Raw genomic sequence first — 21,547 nt, forward strand, 5'->3', positions numbered from 1 at the left:
TTTTCCGCTTTTAGGGATGACGCAGCTTTCAGGCTCACTCAACACAGTAACAGCGGCGCGCGCTCGACATTCTTTAGCTCCGCCCACACGATACGCCCCCAGCCGCACGGCTTTTTCCGGAAAGACTCGGAACAGCGCATCTTTCTTTTATAATTATAATAAAAATAAAGACTTTTCGGAGATATGCAGGATGCAATGCTACTCTATAGGTACTCAAGATTGACATGAGACTGACTGAAACTGAGTGTTTCCCCCCCCCCTTTAAGGAATAAACACTTGAACTAACATCAGCGTGATAAAAACTGCCAAAAAATGACAGAAACCATCTGTAATTGTTTAGTTTGTCAATGTCCTATTACATTACATGGAGAGGGCGGGGTTTATGGCCTTTACTGCATCCAGCCACCTAAGGGGCGATCGAAACGCTTTGGCTTCACTTTTCAGGACTCATGTGGCACGCTTGGCGCAGACGCTGTATAGGCTAATTCTGTCATGTGACACAACATTTATTTGCGTTAAATCCTTGTTTCTCAACAAAATGTTTTACCAAATTAGTTTTTTAATAAAACTTGAATTATCGACTTTTTAACAAAACTTGAATTTTACAAAAAAAAAATTTGATAATTGCCATTTCCATCAGCTATATATCAGTAAACATTTTGATGCGCTAAACCTTTTTTCGCAAAAAAATCCTTGGATGGAAACCTGTAGCAAGTTCTGTCGTTATTAGCACGTTCAACAAGGTGGTGTTTCCCGAAACCATAGTTCCCAAAAAACATTCTCAAACAGCATTGCACAGTTTCATTTCTTGTTTGCATGACATGAGGACTGAAATCTTTTTCATCTTAAGCAAAATAAGCAAGCTGGCATTCAGTCCAATCATCTTTCATTTGGAATATATACAAATTTAATTGATGTCTTTTAGTCTTTCAAGAGATTTAAAGCGCCGGTGCATGTGCGTACCGTACGTGTTTTAGCAAGTAAGAAAGAGCCTATGATTGAATCTAGAAATAAAGCAAAATAACTGAGAAAAAGAATCTGAATCTGGCAACAAAAAAAAAGTCTGGCATTAATTCGATATCAAAATGATTAAGTTATTACTCCACCTGAGTGATAAATGCGACAATACGGTTTCAGGAAACATGACTAGCTAGTTGATTTCTTCAAAGATGCATACTATGGTAGTTAGTTAAAGGGATAGTTCACCCAAAAATGAAAATTAGCCCATAATTTACTCTATCCCATTAAGCAGCAAGTTACGCCGATGTATAGGAAACACACCCCAGAGCGTTAGTGACAAACTGGAAAGAGAAGTACCGCTGCATCAATGTAAAATAATATGTTTTTAAAAATAATGTGCTTTTCTAGTAGACCCCAAAAGCAAAATCTTTCATTTTTAAATTGACTTTGTAAAAGGGCATAATATGGCCTCTTTAAACCAACAATCTGCTACTTACCAGCCACCACTTCAGAGAGAGGGCATCTATGTCATCATCCCTGCCGGTAAGGTACGGTTTCTGTTTATGATCATAGTGTTGGTCAAACCACTCTGACACACCCATGTCTGCTATACAGGACGTACAGCTACAGGAATGACCTCGTCTTGGCTCGGTGATAGGGTGTAACTGTGTCGGGTTCTTTGTCAGTATATTGACATCGTGGTGAGAGGGTAAAGCTGTGATGGGCACAACCCCGGCCTTCTGAATTGTGTGAGCAGCTATCATTAAAAACAAAATAGCACCTAGCAAAGCGCCCAAGTACAGTTTTCTTCTCAACATCATGGTAAAGACAAACTAAACCTCGGGGTGGATTTTCCAGAGGAAAAGATTTAAAGGAGCCACTGCTGTAACAGGCATTCACTTCTGGGTTGGCTTGTTCCTGCCAAATGGATTGTGGGTTTTATGGTGTATGATGAATTGCTTTACAAAACAAAATGGCCTCTGAGGTGGAAAATGACAGGATCTTCAATCCGGGATCGTCCATTATGGCCTTGTTCTATCTGTCCATCCTGTCATGAGTTTTCAAAACCAAAGCGCAAGGCCTCATGGTGAAATGCACTAAAAGGAGTCAAAGTGTTTCTTAATGTTGAAGGAAATGGGTCGAAGATAAGGCAGCTTCACTTCCTGTCTGTACAGCTGTAGGCGCCTCTGCCCTTGTTTCATTCCACTGCGAACACCCACTGCTGCCGAAGCGCCTGAAAATACACAAGAACACCAACATTTTCAGACATTGTTCCATTATGTCATGATCTGATTCATGGAGTCTTCTTTATCTTTTTAGTAAATTGGCAGATTCGAAATCAGATTTTGTTAATAAACATGCCAACGGGAGTGTTGCAAGATTTTCAGCAAATAACAACTTAAAGTTTAGTCACTTTTCACAGCACTCCAAAATACAACGGTGAAGTTGCAGAAAGACCACAACTGTTGCCTTGAGACAGCAAGAATGTGGCTGAACCTGCCTCACACTCCCCACCACATCCACGCTGAACAACTTCATAAATAAAGCACCGCTGACTGCATTGGACCAATCACATCAATGCAGCAAATCCATCTTCAGATTGATGAATGTCAAACACAGCTACTCCCACAATTCCCAGTCCAGAGCTCTGGACTCGATGCATGATACTTAAATAGCCTACTTGAAGTCCTTAACAAGCATCCTTGGAACGGTCGCTTTACTTAAAACACACACACACACACACACACACACACACACACACACACACACACACACACACACACACACACACACACACACACACACACACACACACACACACACACACACACACACACACACACACACACACAAACAAAGCTATCCCAGAAACCACAGTGACTGCAGAGCAAGGCTGAAATTTTATCCTATAGGAAGTCCAGGACTTTCCTCATCTGTTAGGGATCTGTGTCCGGCGGAGCAGGGAGACGCTGGTAATGGAGTGGGGGATGTGAGATCAGCTGACGTTCAGCTGATTCAGAAGAACCGTCTCTCTCTGCCAGACAGCTATCTCACTACAGACCAAACAGAATTACATCTCTTGCCAATGCAGCCAAACCTACCTAGTCAGCAAAGTCAGTCTCCCCCACCGTTCATTACTCAAAGTGAACTAATCTCAAAATGAACGCAAGGAGCTTTAAGTAACCAATCCAGAGCGTTCTCATTAGCTTAAGCTGAGAAACAAGCAGCTCATTCAGAAAACTAATCAAGAAGAATTACAACAGCTGTAAGAAAGACATTAGTTTCCATACAAGTGGCTTTAAAAACATTAGGCCATGGTAATATTTGCCCTGGTACGTGGGCAGCCTGTGATTTGTGATGGGTTTTTTTAAGATAACAGGGATTCTCATGACTGACCAAGTTACTACACTCTAAAAAAAAAAGGTTCTATATTGCACCAAAAATGGTTCTTGGCTCGTAATCATAGGGGAACCTTTTTTAGTGCTATATAGCACCAATTTTGGTGCTTCAGTGGTTCTTCAGCGGTTCTTCAGAGGTTCTTCACCGGTTCTTTGACTAAGGTGCTATATAGCACCTCTGAAGAACCGCTGAAGAACCACTGAAGCACCAAAATTGGTGCTATATAGCACTAAAAAAGGTTCCCCTATGATTACGAGCCTTTTTTTTTAGAGTGTATGGCTCAACACTGCTGCCTAATCTGGCTTTGCATGGTCAAAGGACAGATAAACTACAGCTACAAAAAGCTCCTGTGTGTTTTTTATTTGAACAGTTATTCAGCTGCATCAAGGGAAACATCCTGACTGAACTAATTCATTTGCATTCAAATATGTGAAACACCAGAGCCAATGGGATTCTCATATTACTGAAACAAGAGTCTCCTCAATGTCTGCCAAACTATTCAGATTTGATTGCTCATTGAAATGTGCCCTTTACTCAGCAAAAGGGACCCCATTTTCACAGGACTCCTGTCCAAACTTTCGGTGTGAGCCTTGAGGTACACACTGGGTTTGGAAGGGAAACACAGAGAGCAAATGTTGGTCTTTGTTAACGAGTCTTATGAGTTTTGAGAACATTAAAGTATTTTAATAAATGGTCTTTGCCCCAACACAAGCTGCTTTTAATGCAAAACTTATAGCAATCAATTCATAATAATATGTTATAATATATTATTAATAAATCAGAGCCTTAGAAAAGCTATTTAAATGTTATATACATTTTTTAATGCAAAAATATGGACGTTTTATGAACACTTCTCTTGAAATATAAAATAAAAATAAAAATAAAATATATAATTATATATTTATATATTATTTTTATTTTATATTTATATATAATATATGAGCAAAACAGAGCCTTAGAAAAGCTATTTAAATGTTATATACATTTTTTTTATTTATGCAAAAATATGGATGTTTTATGTACACTTCTCTTGAAATATAAAATAAAAATAATACATATATATATATAATATAATATATGAGCAAAACAGAGCCTTAGGAAAGCTATTTAAATGTTATATACATTTTTTATTTATGTATGCAAAAATATGGATGTTTTATGTACACTTCTCTTGAAATATAAAATAAAATATATAATATATGAGCAAAACAGAGCCCTAGAAAAGCAATTGAAATGTTATATTAAAAAATATATTTATGCAAAAATATGGACGTTTTATGTACACTTCTCTTGAAATATAAAATAAAAATAATATATATATATATATATATATATATATATATATATATATATATATATATATATATATATATATATATATATATATATATATATATATATATATATATATATATATATATATATATATATATATATATATATATATACATATATATATATTATTTTTATTTTATATATATATATATAATATGAGTAAAACAGAGCCGAAAAGCTATTTAAATTTTATATATAGGCCTATAATTTTTAATGTATGCACAAATATGGAAGTTTTATATACAGTTCTCTTGAAATATAAAATAAAATATATAACTGTTATAATATACTGTATATAAATATATTAATATGTATAATGAAAATGTAAAATATATAATAATAATTTAGCAACTTTTTTCCCCTTCACTTTATTTTTCTTTTTTTTTTTTTACAAAAAAATATGACAAGAACAAAGATAAGATAAATAAAGTGGATGGAGCCACTATGTATAGCTACCTGCAGGAACAGATGTCAGTCATCTGATCATGTTTTCTGAATTATTTAAAATGTTAACTCCAGACTGTAATCTAGAGATGTCATTTTGTTTGACATCGTCTTGCGTTTGATAAAAACATTCGGACTGCTAATCGGAATATTGTGGTGTAGCCTATATGTCACCATCAGTGTCTGTACGTTGGTTACCGCTAACCTCAGAGCTGCCAACTCTCACGCCGGTTTCACACCGCACTAGGGTGACCACCATCAAACAAACCAAATGTGGGACGATTACTAAGTTTGCGTGGGACAATGTGGGACATGTTACCAACACTAAAACATAACCTGAAACTGTTGTATAATCTTAAATTCAACATCACTAAGCCCAAAGGCAGCAGGCATCATGCAGATAACTACTTTGGAAACAGTTCTGACCAAGTGCAACTAAAATCCAACTAAATAAATAATGAAACAAATAAAACAACATTAAATTAGTCAATCTTATATATTAATTGATTAATATAAAAAAGTATTTATATATATTAAATAATTATATATATATATATATATATATATATATATATATATATATATATATATATATATATATATATATATAATATATATATATATATATATATATATATATATATATATATATATATATATATATATATATTCATTTATATACAGAACTATCCATTCGTTTTCTGACAGGGAACACATGGAACGAATCACCGCTCCACATTTTGATTGACAGCCGTCACAACCTACTAGTGACTGTGTTTACTCCTTTCTTTTCAACCATTGGATATGGTTTAAAAAACGGCTTTTGTATTTGTGTAATGCGGGATGTTACTTCTGACGAAGCGCTGTTAAAAATGAAAAACGATGCCGCAAAAATAATAAATAAAATGCTTTCTTAAAAAGGCAAAAGAACGCATGCATGTTTTCTCAATATGATCATTAAAAATCAACAGACTAGTGAAAATGCGGGACATTTTCTCAATATGCGACATGCGGGACAAGGGGTGAAAATGCTGTGCGGTACAACGCAAAGCGGGACAGGTGGTCACCCTACACCGCACGCGTAAGCAGCGCGTTTTTTTCGGCGCCCATGTTAACAGATTAGAGCATTCACACCGCACGCAGAGGCGGCGCGGCAGCGCGTAGCAGGAGCAGAGCAGAAGCAGCAGTGCCGCGATCGTTTCTGCGCCGAGTCTATTTTTGCCGCGCTGCTCACGCTGAATTAAAGCCACAGTGGATTGTTCTTGATCAAAACTGACCTGATTAACATGGAAAATAACAAATTTCACCATGAAATCATGTAGTGAAATGTCCCGAATGTTTCACGATCACCATATGACATCCAGCGCTGTTAAAAAATTTATAAAATACACAAAAACACAACACTGCCAGAAGTTTATGCCCAAACTTGAAAGGTCCTAGCCTGGTTAAAACCAGACCATTCTCAGTAGTAACTGAGTTATGGTCTGGCAAAGCTTCATAGACAAATCATTTCCAAAGGGGCGTCACCAACGGGCGTCGCTCAAATGCCTCTCGGCGCAATTGGATAGACCTAAAACCAATCAGAGCGATGAGGGAGATGACGTATGCAGAGCGACGGAGAAACATCTGAGACTCTGGCCGTTTCTCAATATGCGTACTTGTCTGTACTTGTGTTCTCAAATAGGAAATGTCCCCGGTTTCCATTTCAGAAATCTGGTCACCTTACCTAAACCACATATTAATGTTTAATTATTTTTAAAATGTAAACGAAAAGAGGCAGGGTGTTTTATACTTCGTTTTATTATAAATATATAAGATGGTTGCGTTGCGTTCAACGGATTCATTTGCATAAAGTTGAGCTTCGGCCAGCTTTTTTGATGCGCGGCATTTGTTCAAATGCAGCGCCACCTTCCCGGAATGCTTTGCGTGCGCTCTGGGTGCTGATCCACTTGTCCGTGCAACACTTCTGTCGCGCCACACTCCACTTTATTCCTATGGGTGACGTCAAGCGACTTTAACGCGCACGCAAAGCATTCCAGGAAGGCGGCGCTGCATTTGAACATATGCCGCGCGTCAAAAAAGCTGGCCGAAGCTCAACTTTATGCAAATGAATCCGTTGAACGCAACGCGACTATCCATTAGAAGTAGAGCACATAGAGACGGAGGGAAGTCTCTCGCCGGTCCTTTGTTTTTCATTCCCCGCTGGCTCAAACACATACCCATAGCGGTAAACTTGAGGAACACCCATCAACATACACATGAGGGGAAGCGTCACAACACCACGCTTCAGTCGTGCCGCAAAAGTGGATCTGTATCGAAAGGGTGCGCGCGGCTCCCGCACTCCATACGCTCCGCTCCTGCGCTGCTAACGCGTGCGGTGTGAAGCCGGCGTCACGCTTTCGCCGTGTGACACACGGTTTTGCCTGTTTTCACCATAGACCGTAAAAAAATATGGACGACGCGACTTCATTGACTTCCGCTGACCAAAGTTGAAGCTTTCATAGGCCCGCTCACGGCGCTGACATCTTGGGACCGAGTCTGCGCAGTAGCGATCTCGGGACCGGAGTTGCGCAGTAGAGAACAGGAAGTAGAGGCGCGATTATCAAAAGCCCGCCCACACTCTCGCAGATGCAGAACAATTCATTATGTTGGTGTGAAATAAACAGTTATGGAAGTGTAGAAATTAAAGCTAAAGCTCCAATCTCCTCCCAAAAATCCAGAAAAAAGTCCGTTAGTGCCTCAGTGACAACTTCACTCAGAGAAGCCGTCAATCTCAGCTGTCAATCATGACGTCACACCCCTCGTTTTATAGCATCAAATAACTCACTAAAACTAAACTTATTTAAAAAACGAACACTTGAAATGAAATTATTGTAATAAAAACTGCCTAAAATGACAGAAACCATCTTTAGGAAACAATTATTTGAAGTGTAATTAAATTGTTTAGTGTGTCTCGCGCCCATTCTAATACATGGAGAGGCGGGGTTTAGGAGCTATACTGGGACCGGCCACCGGGGGGCGATCGAGGCGCGAAAGCTTCAATTTCTGACTGAAGCACTACAGGCTTGGTTTTCACACGCACTCACGTCACACATCCAATTTCTCACGCAAAAAAAAAAAAAAAGATTCCGATCTTGGGCCGAAACTCGTTCGTTCTTTTCAAACTCCCTGACGGTACTGAACCCATGCGCTGCTGTCCATAAGTGCCTAGCGAGTGTTTCTATGAGCCGCTTTCGAACTGTCAAAGGTCGTGAACGCGCTTTGTGAACATTCAAATGTTGCCTGTGCGTCTGCAACCGTAGTTATACGCATGCTGCATGTATGAATATCTATATCTGCAATAGACTGAAGCAGATGATTTTATAGGATTTAATTTATCATTAATGGTAGATAATTCTGCATATGCTAAAATCTTAACATAATTTTAACATCGTTAATATAATCAGAGAAGTTAATTGGAAATAAATCATAAACCATAAACCAATCAGCCATCAAAATAATTTATAAAATTAGTAATAAATTAGCTTATGTGTTTAATAAACATCAATATAGACTATTTATTCAAACCAAGTTTTAAGTAGGCCCTATGCCTAGTTATTTGAAAGCTTAAATTCTCAAAAATCATCCTGTTTTGCAATCGTTTTATAAAACAACAACACATAACTTAAAATGATAAATTAGGAGTCAAAATGATAAATTATACATTCATTTAAAATATGATTTTATATAATATTCAGATACATTATTTGAATGCACATAGCTTATCAATCCAACAGTTAACAAACATTTACAACACTGTGTGTATGTGTAAGCTGTGTAAAAATAGGGCATTCGTCTGAATTCGGCAGCAGACACTCCCTGAATGAAAAAGCAGAAATATGTTGGTTTCTCTTCTTTAACTTTGTTTAATTGAAGCACTTTCTAAGACCAATGTTTGTTTTCACATAATTGCCAGTCCTTGAATACTGTATCTAAAATTCAAGAACCATGAAGCCTGTTATTAACTAACAAAATGTTATGTGTTTTTGTGTAGATCCAAACATAATTGCTAAACTAGCACAATACATGAAGAATGCGTTTGCTAATACCATTCTAATCAAAATATCAATCAACCTACCTACCTTAATCAACCTTAAACACTGATCTATGAATAAGGCTTTATTGTGGTAGGCCTACATAGGCAGTCATTTAGGTACAACAATAGTTTTCTGGTTGAATGTTTAGCTCAAGTCTAGAAGGCTCTACAATGATGCCGAACATGAATCAGAATAAGTTCAGGTATTGTAATCTTTAGCAGACCACCCCAAAATCCACTAGAATGCAGGAAATCACATCTACTTAATCCAAAATTTCCTGGGGGTGGACCTTCAGGTATGTCTGCTTCACAGAATGTAACCAATATTGTCCATCTCCAGTAGGCTGCCCATATCAACGGCTTTGGGCCTCCCCACAAACCACCAGAATGCCGGGTATACATGGGTACAACATCAAATTAATTCCAATTCTCTGATATCTGAGCCACCAACTTTTGTGGCTGCGTGTGCGGCATAATTTTGATCTCCCCTGACAAAAGCTCACTCCAAGGTTTTTTGAAAAGTTGACAGGTATGTAACCTATAAAAAAACTGCAAATGTCAAGCAATGATTAAAGCCACTTTCATTTACCCAAATCGTTTAAATGAACATATCCTTCTGTGTTACCAAACATAAACAGTGTCCAAGATTTTCCATTTTTGTTTCCTACACCAACGAACACCAGAAACAAGTCATGCAAAAATGAGCAATTTACGAAACAGCAATCAAAACTGCTGAGGTGCTAAGAAAAACCCTGCTCTAAAAGATTTGCCTGGGATGCCAGCCAGAGCTTTTTAACTTGCAGAGGCGTAAGAGGCTTGTTTTGCTCAAGGCATGTTAAAGAGTCAGGCCATGTTAACACTACAGTGAGAGTTTCAAATGAGGTGTGGAGTGGACTGCTAAAGGAAGGGGGTTTTGGGGTTTCACATTTCTAAAAGTTGGCCTCTCTGTTGTGAAGACGCGTGTGGTGTGGTTTCCTCAACATGAGAGAAAAAAAAGAAGCCCATCCCCCGTTACATCACTCCACGCATAGCACACTTATCGCCCTCTCTGATAGCCATAATATCTTTCGAAATGCAAAACAGGGTGGGGGCTCTCATTTCCTTTTTCCTTTCAACCCGCATGTGTTAACTGTTAAACTGAGCTTTAGAAACAAGAATAGCTGCACTGTAAAATATGGAAATTATTAGAAAAACAATGTAAAGTACATGTTTAAATGTACTATACAGTATTATTTTAATTGATAATACATGTCATTTTAGTGTAAATATGGTTTTTATATGTAAAAAGTATGAATTACTGTACCTTTACAATGTTTTATGTATACACATAAAATATTGAAAGATTAAGTTATGGTTAAAGGTGCACTATGTAACTTTTCTGTCCACCAGAGGTCGCCTGTTCAAAACAAAGGCGTAGTTTGATGACACCAAGTTTGAGAGCAGAATCTTGGGACATGTGGTCTTCACCTCACAGCCGGTGGAAAAGAATCGGGATAGGACTCGGGCAGAAATCATGTTCATGGATGCGATTGTTAGTGTCACTGTATTATGAAGCAGAGCAGGGCCGAGTGTTGTGGGAGCTGAGCAAGGCCATGGGAGCGATTGTAAATAAGATGCAAGTTAGTGAAGGCAACTCACACCTCACGAGCAGCGGGACTCTCTGCAACTTCCGCTTTTCCGGTCATGAGTTTGAGGTAACGCAGCTCTGATTATCATATTAGATACATCTGAGTGTGTTGAAAATTATGTTATGACGTTACTCTGTGCGTTCACTCGGCGGTTGCTATGATACTTGTTTAGAGAGTAAGAGTAAAGCGTTTCTGCAAAATAACAGAGGGTAACACATATATGATGCCATTGACAGGTGACTCCCTCACACATCCCTTAGTTAAAAAAAGCAATTTCTTACGATTTACAAATAGTTGGAAACATTTGGGATATTCTAAGTACTCAACTGAACAAAATATATAACACTGGCCTAGTGGTTTTTGGATATTTTACCGAAAATGTTTTACGTAGTGCACTTTTAACTGTTGGCCCTACAGCTCATAAAACATCACTAGGCTTAAAGGTGAACTATGTAAGATTTTTGCAGTAAAATATCCAAAAACCACTAGGCCAGTGTTATATATTTTGTTCAGTTGAGTACTTAGAATATCCCAAATGTTTCCAACTATTTGTAAATCGTGAGAAATTGCTATTTTAACCAAGGAACCGGGACGTGTGAGCTATGCGTTTGAGGGAGTCGCCTGTCGATGGCATCATATCTGCGTTACCCTCGGTATTATGGCATAGTCGCCGGCGGGACTTTTATTATGACACGATCGCCGGCGACTATGCCATAATAACGGTCCCGCTCTTCAATCGCTCCTGCAGCCTCGCTCAGCTCCACAACACTCGGTCCTGCTCTGCTTCATACTACAGTAATGTTAATAATCGCATCCATGAACATGATTTCTGCCCGAGTCCTATCCTGACTCTTTTCCACCGGCTGTGAAGTGAAGACCACATGTCCCAAGATTCTGCGCTCAAACGTGGCGTCATCAAACTACGCCTTTGTTTTGAACAGGTGACCTCTAGTGGACGGAAAAGTTACATAGTGTAGCTTTAAAGGCTTAAACAAATTGTCATCATTAATTTACTCACCTCTGTATGAGTTTCTTCTGTTGAACACAAAACATTTTTGGAAGAATGTTGGTAACAAGACAGTTGACGGTAGCCGTTGAATTCCATAGCAGGAACAAAAAAATACTATGAAAGTCAATGGTCTGTCTGGTTACCAACATTCTTCAAAATATCTTCTGTTGTGATCAACAGAAGAAAGAAACTTATATAGATTTGGAACAACATGAGGGTGAGTAAATGACAGAATTTTCATTTTGGGTGAACTATCCAGTTCAGATGGAAAGGTTCGCAAGCTGACTAGCTGAAGATGTTACTGTAACTATACCTTGAAAATAAAATCCACCACAGCTTCAACAACCATAACGAAATGACCTTTAACAATAGATAATGCACTACAATGAACTCATCATTACAAATCCCTCAGTTCCTCGTCATCTCTGAAAAGCCAATGCTGATTCACATTTTATTACGTGCTGTCGTGTTCTTTTTTTGGAAGCAGACTCTGCTCTGTTCTGCCTTTTTTTTTAGTGGGGTGATTCTCCGGCGGTTCGAAATGTAGTGTGCTCCACGTCAACCTTTCTCGCTCATTGTGACAACTAACCTATTTTTTATAATGAACCTTATTTTATAATTATTTTTTAAATGTATTTTTTTTTTGTAATATTTTGTGTTTTGGAATGTTTTAAATTGCACTATATATGCTAATTTATTGACAGACAACTCTAAAATATACATCCACCAACATGTTTGTAACATAACAAATCACTGTTTTCTTACATTAATGTACAGTTGTTGTTGTTTTTACTGTAAACATCCCTAGATTCGTAGCACATGTCACTTTCCTGAGTAAATGCTATTATGGCATGTTTTTGACAGCTGCTACCAACTAAGTCACACAGACCAATATAAATCTCTGGTTAATTCAACTTTATTTATTTTTGCACAAAATAAAATTATCTTCCTTTCGACCACCTATGAGTAAGGCAATACTTTATGGAATGAATTGAGTCTCGCAATAACTCTAAACGTCTCGTAGTGCGTAGTAACTGTTTGTTTACACACGAACAGTCATATTTCACACTAGATTCACACTTATTAAGTGATTATAACTGGTTAAGACTACAATTATATAATCTCAACAACTGGTGCAGTCACCCCCGGTGTCAAAGCCACAGACCAGACAGCATTTTGGGCATCATATGGCTCGCGTAATCAAACCCTTGAACGCCGATTACATGCCAAAAATGCTAAGAAGGAAGCTCGTTAAGTTTTGAGTCATGGTTTACGTCCAAACGAAAAAGTTACAAGTAGATTTTACTTTTAAAGCCACCACACAAAATATCTAATGCACATTTTAGGATATTAAAGTAACAGTTCAACAAACATGGATGAGTTATCAAAGACTCAACCCGTTCGAACTAGAAGTTCAGCTCAAGTTTAATCTTCGAGGTGGGAACTTGTTCAATCGTGTTCAACTCGAAATAAGTTGTATAACTATAACCTGTTGTTTAGTAGTACATTGGGATTGATTAGCATTGCATTAGCTAAACGTGTGGGTTTAAAAAAGAAGTAAATCGAAAGAAAGAACATAACTTCGAGATGGCAGTTCAGCTCAACTCCGTTAACTCATTTGAGACCGTTTGCTCTCATAATAATCTATCACGTATTCAAAGTTGAAACAGGTTTTAGTATAAGATCACATGTAGTCGTCTAGAAAGCGGGATAAGTTACTCACCACCTTGTTCTCAGCTCGAATGTGGGAAACTAACACGCAGAACTCCGTCTTGCATGGACTGAGAAGAAAATGAAATGATGTCAAGCTCTCTCTCTCTCTCTCTCTCTCTCTCTCTCTCTCTCTCTCTCTCTCTCTCTCTCTCTCTCTCTCTCTCTCTGTGTGTGTGTGTGTGTGTGTGTGTGTGTGTGTGTGTGTGTGGGGGGGGGGGGGGTAAGTAGTAGACTTACCCCCCCTTACTAGTAGTAAACTAGTAAGTAGTAGCAGAGATTTGTTACCTTGTGGGGAGTTTTTTCTTTGTTCCCCCATGAGGAAAACTGATAAATCATACCAAATTCATAAGGTTTTCTGTGAGGGTTGTGTTTAGAGCAGAGTTAGTTAGGTTTATGGGGACAGAATATGTTTGTACAGTTTGCATGAGATGTTAACCCTCTGGTGCTCTTTGTTTGGGGGTTCCTTTGGTTATCTTCCCGGTCATAAGTGACCGGACACCTAAAAATTAAACTTCCTCCACCCCAGTAAAACCAATGTAATTTATTTTTATTCAATAATATTTTTTTCGACTTTCTTTTGTATTTTGAGATGATTTGATGGTACGTATTAATATTTATGCGATAGTTATGGTCTATTTTTGCCATTGAAAATAATACTAAAAAAAATTGTAAAAAATAAAATAAAATTTTAAACAGTAATTCAGGTTAAAATAGAGTCTATGCCTTCAAAATATTTTTTTTTGAAGGCAGATTAGCGCCCTCTGTTGGAATGATTTATGGAAACATGCAACCATGGGTGTAATCACTAGAGGTCTCTATGGAGAGGCTTGTGAATCCCAATAGTTCTCTTTTGAACACATTTAATGATTTTTTTTTAGATGAATTTGAATATATATTTAAACAATCTCAAAGACTATCTATTATAAAGTTTTAGATTTTTTTGTTGTTGTTAGAAATAGTGATTTAAAGTGTTTGTTTTTGCATTATGATTATAATAATAATAATTATTATTATTATGTATACAATCAAACCTAATCATTGTGTTAGGAAGAGAAAGCAAGGAAGCATTTTACTACCCATTTTTTTATTCAGAATTTGTATTAAAAAAACATTCATTCAATTATAACACTTTATGTGAATTATGTATTTTGTTTGTGTGCACAGTTCGTGTGTGTGTGTGTGTGTGTGTGTGTGAGAGAGAGAGAGAGAGAGAGAGAGAGAGAGAGAGAGAGAGAGAGAGAGAGAGAGAGAGAGAGAGAGAGAAGATTTAGAGTGTCACCCCTTCACTTTTGTGAGCTTTTTCTGCATTATGACTGAATTATTGAATGGATTTCACATTCCATAAACTTTGCTCTATTACAGACACAGTGGTTCATAGGTGTGTGTGTGTATAAGTGTGTGTGTGTATAAGTGTGCGTGTCTGTGTGTGAGTGGATGTGTCAATATCCCACTCCTGATGACTTTTTTTTCAGCATTGTGGCCGATTCTGTGAATTTTTGTGTTTTTGCAGATTTCCCATTAATTTCCTATGGGGGTCATTTTTGACCGAAGAACACAAAGGTAGTATTTTTTTTAGACCACTTAGCATGCTCGAATCATACCCTCAATTTTTTTATGTGTTCACATACCTAATGCCAATAAAGTCAACAAGTTTCATATCATTCAGATGAAGCTGTGATTTTTTTCCGGTCAGAAATGAGCGAAGAGCACCAGAGGGTTAAAACAGTTTGAATTGATATGGCGCAGGAGATCTTCTAATCGTGATAACTGATCTCTGGCTATTTGTGGATTTGGTTACAATTTCTGGATAAAGTTGTCTGAGATTAGGCTACTGCACTTTCTTGTGTTTATTGGAAAAGGCAGATATATCGATACTTGACACCATGATCAGCATGCAGCGATTGGCTGACGGCAAGGCATCAACGTAATGACATCATATTAAAAAAGAACATGACTAAAAAAGTGCAGAATTTTTGGACTTTTATAAGAAAAAAGCCACGTGACCAAAACAGCATAATATAGATAAATGTGTAGGCTACTGTTTGTTACATGATTCCCAATTATTTCCATTATTTCACGATTTCTTGTATTTGTACAGGCGTTACACACAGGAAGTGATGTCTCTACACTAGATTGTGTTCATTGACCTTCTTTCCCGGAAGTGCTGCGCTTTCGGGGCTGTTGGACATGGTGTTGTATTTGAGGTAAAAAATTACATAAATACTGTTCGGTTTATCGCACAAACCTATCGTTTAGTGTCTTAAGACATTAATGTGTCATCACGAGCCGCATGGATTAATTTGAAGTTTGCATGTTTTTTTTACTCTAATAGAATTAGACCCCATTGACATGCATTATATGAGTGACACACAGCAACGGTTGGAGTTAAAAATCTCCATTTGTGTTCTACTGAAGAAACAAAGACACCTACACCTTGGATGGCCTGGGGGTAAGCAGATACATGTCAAATTTTCATTTTTGGGTGAACTATCCCTAATGCCCAGAGCTCCCACGTTAATATTGAACACGGCAGCTATGGGGGCATATACATAAAGAGTGTCTTTGTGCCTCTTAACAGACACAAAATGCAATTAAAATGTCTGTTCAACGTGAACAGGGCCCTTACATGACAACGAGATGCATTTAGCCACTTAGCCATTGTTTAAACTCACTGAAATAGTGTTTTAGACGGCTAGCAGTAGTCTCGCGCTGAAGTCCCGTGGGAACTCAGTTGTAGCCGGGAAAAGGCGGGAGGAGCCGCGGAATCTCGAGGTCATGAAAAGAAAGACGATGAAAATGTAAATTCTTGTATTTTCGCATTCTGTTGCCACGATACAGAACGGCACAAACATGAACCATTTCTTCTTCACTTGTGAGCCGATCATCACTCTTCACACACACGACGCTCCTCCCACCTGGACTATAACAATTTAAAAATTCACCGCAGTTCTCCTTTAAGATGTACATTCCCTCCACACATTGTTGCACATTGTGATGTGGGCAGGGCTTGTGCAAAGGGAGTTACGGGAAATGTTGAGATGTAAATCAAATATAAAAGAAACATAAAAATCTTAAAGTGCTTATCTGCACATTTGGTCTCCGTCCTGCGTCTGGTTTGTGTAGTTCTCTGTTAGCTTAGTCAATGCAGCAGTTCCCTGACAGGCCACTGAGATTGTTCAGAGTGCAGTGTTTACTCCAAATGAATTAGCTTGACATTAATTGACGTGATAAAGCAGTGCAGCTTCCATACAACAGGACAGAAGACTAGACCTTTGTATCCGTATTATCAGTCCTGTCTCCCAAGGTTATTCCTGCCGGAGGACATGATGTTCTTTTTGATTTTCAACATAGAACCTTGATGTAGGCAAATAGCCATTACTTGTATCACAAGAATTTAAAATAAAAGATTAGAGAGAGAGAGAGAGAGAGAGAGAGAGAGAGAGAGAAGGTAATTGTCATCCCTAATGAGGGCAAGTGGAAAGAAGCACTTTATTGCTCAAATGGAAAGGTTTTAACATAGTGATAAGAATGAAAGTGATTAATTTCCTCAATCTCTGAGACAGCAGTGAGTACATTTTGCAGAAGACTGAAAGACAGATCCAAGACAAGAGTTAAAGCAACCATTTTTTGTGCCCATCAGATAAAGCAGTCATTTACTATGCCCAGTAGTATCGATTTTTTATTTGATTTTTTACAGTATATAGGATAGAACAAATGTGCCAAATTTGTATATTAAATTGGGGAAAAAAAAGTTTTTCAAAGCAAGTAGGTAGAGCATTTTTCTTGACTTTTCTTGTCAATCATTTGCACATCTCAAACCACAGGAAAAGAATATCATGTTTTTATATCCTATAGGTGTCTGTTGGATTTCATTTAAACCCTCTATGGTTCGGTGTTGCCTCCAGGCAACAGTCTATTTTAGTTTATTTTTAATTAACTGACACACCAATTTATTGGTCAAACCTATCTCAGGGGAGAATAACTCAAATACTAATCAATGAAAGTACAAAAAAGTGGTCACATGACTCACAGGGGTCCATTTTGTGTCCTGTTTCAGCACATGTGCACAGGTCACATGGCTCCATATTTTCTCCAATGAAAAGTGCATTTTTCACAAATTTGCATCCAGTTAATCACCCACAAAAAATGTGTCACCTTCACTGGTAAGTAAAGAAGTTTTTTTCAAGACTTTACATTCTTTATCATAAAACGTTTTAGAATAAATAACAAAAAACTGTGTGTTGCCTCAAGGCAACATTGTACCATAATAGAATCGCATAAGGCCATACCAGACACACTGGGTTGGATACAAATATAGTATATTTTTAAGGGAAAGAGTTAGAATTATCTAAATATATTTGCATTTTTGCATGATTTTGTAATGCACTTATAAGAACAGTATTTCACATACTATAACTGCACATATTATGATCTGCACATTTTCTATAACACAAAAAAAGGTATAAAACACAACTGCAGTTGATGAGGGTGAGGTCATGTGATGAGGAAGATGAGGTCATAGTGACAACCCGGCAGGGAGAGAGTGAGGGTGAGAGTGAAGATGGAGATGAGGATGAAGATGGATATGATAACTTGATATGATGATTTGGTAATACTTGTGTTCCATGATGGTACAATGTTGCCTGAGAGCAACAGCTGAATTTCAAATGTTACTTTTTATTAAATATGAAATTTGTAATACATTATAAACTGGATAAATGTGTTTGTTCAAGTGTCTGGTTAAAGAAATTTATGTTTTCAATTATTATATTTCTTTTTTCTACATGAAAATGTCAAATGTTTCAATTTGTCCATTGTGGTACAATGTTGCCTTAAGGCAACAAACTGAAAAGTTTGAATTTTTTTTTTTAATTTTTTTATTGATATTGTTATAGTATCCAATTTTAAGCAGGAAAATCACCACAAATAATTTTTTCCTAATTGATATCATATTGCGTACCATAGAGGGTAGGCACAATATGTACGATTTTTGGATTCAAATATCCAAAAACCAATAGAACAATGTTATATATTTTGTTGACTTGTGTACTTACATTATCTCAGGTGAGATAATTGTTTGGATACATTCATTGACAGAAAACAAATCATTGTTAAATAGCTCAACACAGTTAGTCTTGTTGTTTAAACCCCGTTTTCATGATTTTCTGCACGTACCATGTTTTACCATGCCTAATATTGATCTACAGAGGGCAACAAGTGTCTCATAGTAGCATAGTAGTAGCGAACGCACAGTTACATTATAACAACTTTTTTGCTTTAAAAAACATATTTTTATATGCGAATTTGGCACATTTGTTCTATCCTACACACTCAAATGTATCTAATATGATAAATTACCCCACATACGCATGACCAGAAGCTACGCCTTCGTTTTGAATAAGTGACCTCTAGCGGCGAAAAATTACATATTGTGGCTTTAAGGGAAAATATACAGTACAAGTGGATGGTTTCTCTGAACAGTCGTGGCTTTCTGAAATGAGAAGTCATGACATTATTGTGAAACGTCTTATGATGTTCACAGGGAGTATGTGGTTTGAATTAAAACATGTTTGTGTCCATGCAAATGTGAGCATGTTAAAATGTTGCTATTTTCTGTTCATGCGAATCTAAAATAAGTATGCCATGTCTAGTTGTTTGTTCTTTTGTCAAACTTTGGCATGAATTCAATGTAAACACTCAGGACACTCATGAAATTTGGACATTTGGCAAACAAACTGAGCATTTCTGTCGAAATGTGACTGATTTTTGGCTGGTATTTAATGTCATGCTGATATTGTTTATATAGAAGCTCAAGAACATGATTTCTGTTGCTGACAAGTTCATTTGCCAAATCAAAGTAGATGACTTTTACATTTACGCATTTGGCAGACACTTTTATGAAAAAAAGCGACTTACATTGCATTCAAGGTACATTTTATTAGTTCTTACTTTCCATGCTTTACTGTTTTGAGCTTCAAGAAGGCAAACAACTTCATATCTATATAAATTAAGGTAAAGTAGAAAAATGAAAATCTGAATAGATACAGTAGATAGAAAGATGGACTATCCACATCAGCAGTGTAGAAAACATGGAACAACTGCTATTGTGTGCTGCTTGTATGTGACCAAATATAGAACGTACGTATAACTGACATTACTAAAGACAATGTTATGTTTTTATTTAAACATAAAAAACAAAAACAAACAGACACAGAGTTGCTGATGCAGGGCTTGTTGCTGCTGTATTCTTTAAGCTTTGTTAATGATTTCCAGGGATGGCAAAAACTATTTGGCCAAGGACTTGCAACTGAAGGACAATAAGATAAGCAGCTGAGGACTGACAACCAGTCTGAGATGTCCACGTACAACCGAGATAGCAAAACATGGCCATGTGACAAAATAGACAGCTGTGTAAACATCATAAACAGCAGTAACATTTTACAATATAGGATTTGACAAATTAAAATCTGCTTATTCAAGTTTTTTTATTTTTTATTAGCCTAGCTGGAAAGAAGAAAAGAGGAAAAAAGTGTGTTGTTTTTAAAAGGGTTTGAACTATACTTTGGTGTGTTATAGGCACTGGATCCTATTTTTTCACCCTGTCAGCAGTCATGGACAAGATGAGACAACCCACTTTGGGCAATAGCTGGTGTCCAGTTACATATGAATAAGAGACAGGGATTTATCCACAGTTTGAAAATGTTCATGCTGGCTTTGTCATATTAATAGAGTTGTAATTTGGCCTTTGTTTGGTAAAAGTCAGGCAATGTACAAAGAAAACTTGTATCAACACAAGGGCATTTTAACATTATTTCAGAGGGAATCTGTTATTTCAGTGTTTCTGATTGTGAAGTAAAAGTATTTATTACAAGACAAGGAGATGGTGAATAGGACCAGGAGGTTCTCTACACTGAATGTGTAGGAGTTAGTAAAGCCATACACAAAGCCCACCTTTAAAAGGTGTTTTTCTCCTGAGGGAATATGGCTCTTCTCCCAGAAATCTACATTTTACAACGTGAAACTTGAAAGCGTCACTAATGAGTCTGTTTCATGTAAAATTCTTGACTAATAAAAAAGGCGATTCCTTATGCATTGAAAAACCATTTGAGACCTCACCTGAACTAGCTGCACTAATGTGATAAACATGATATTTCATTTTCATTTGAGCTTTTTCATGTTTACATTTGGGTTTGATATTGGATATGGATGCTAAGGATTGTATATGTACATCAGGGCATGCAATTACAAAGGCTCTTCTAACTTGGGCTATAATTAGCATGTTTACATGAGTCAAAAAGGAAATTACATGCTTGTATCATACAGTTAGTGGAAAATAAAACAAAAAATCAAAGTGCAAGTTTGTATCAAAACTATATGAAGCATGTGAAAGGTTGGATTCTGAAATCCTCTGCCGCTTCAATACACCGATATATCCAAGTTAAATTCATAATCAAAGCCTTAATCAATATTTATCTTCACTGTAAACCCAGATGTTGTCATTAAAACAGTTTTGGCATCAAAACTTAAACAGGTGTGTTTAACTTACTCTTTTGGCAGCAAAAATCTGTGCTATGAGCTCAAAACTTTAATTTATTTAAATTCTTCACTATGTCCCTGTTTAAAATGATTGGTCATGCTTGAAATTCTGTTTTGACGACCTTGCTGATTGGTCGATATAAGTCCCCCCCCCCCCCCCCACCCAGTGGTTCAATATTAATATTATAAAGCGACAAGAATATTTTTGGTGCGGATAAAAACTTACACAAAATAAGTTATTTTGAAGAATGTTGGGAAGCAAGCAGATAGAGCAACCATTGATTACCATAGTAGGGGAAAAAATACTATGGTAGTAAATGGTTGCTCTATCTGCTTGGTTCCCAACATTCTTCAAAATAACTTATTTTGTGTTCAGCAGAACAAAGAAACTCATACAGGTTTGGAACAACTTGAGGGTGAGTAAATGATGACAGAATTTTCATTTTT

At 37.1% G+C, this 21,547-nt stretch overlaps 1 protein-coding gene across 2 annotated transcripts in view; it reads right to left on the minus strand.

The window, feature by feature from the left end:
- Positions 1 to 13,682, minus strand: part of st3gal8 (ST3 beta-galactoside alpha-2,3-sialyltransferase 8) — a 28,204-nt gene extending 14,522 nt beyond the window's left edge. For both annotated transcript variants that reach the window (XR_013818506.1, XM_079843784.1), the window contains exons 1-2: positions 13,575 to 13,682; positions 1,458 to 2,194 (exon numbers count right to left, since the gene is read on the minus strand). Coding sequence is in view for 1 of the 2 variants with exons in the window: in XM_079843784.1 (XP_079699910.1) it covers positions 1,458 to 1,781 (324 nt within the window). In the remaining variant the exon portion in view is untranslated. The remainder of the gene's footprint in view (positions 1 to 1,457; positions 2,195 to 13,574) is intronic.
- Between the last annotated feature and the right edge of the window lie 7,865 nt (positions 13,683 to 21,547).

The sequence above is a fragment of the Gobio gobio genome, assembly GCF_949357685.1.
Source record: "Gobio gobio genome assembly, chromosome: 19".
Taxonomy (NCBI): domain Eukaryota; kingdom Metazoa; phylum Chordata; class Actinopteri; order Cypriniformes; family Gobionidae; genus Gobio; species Gobio gobio.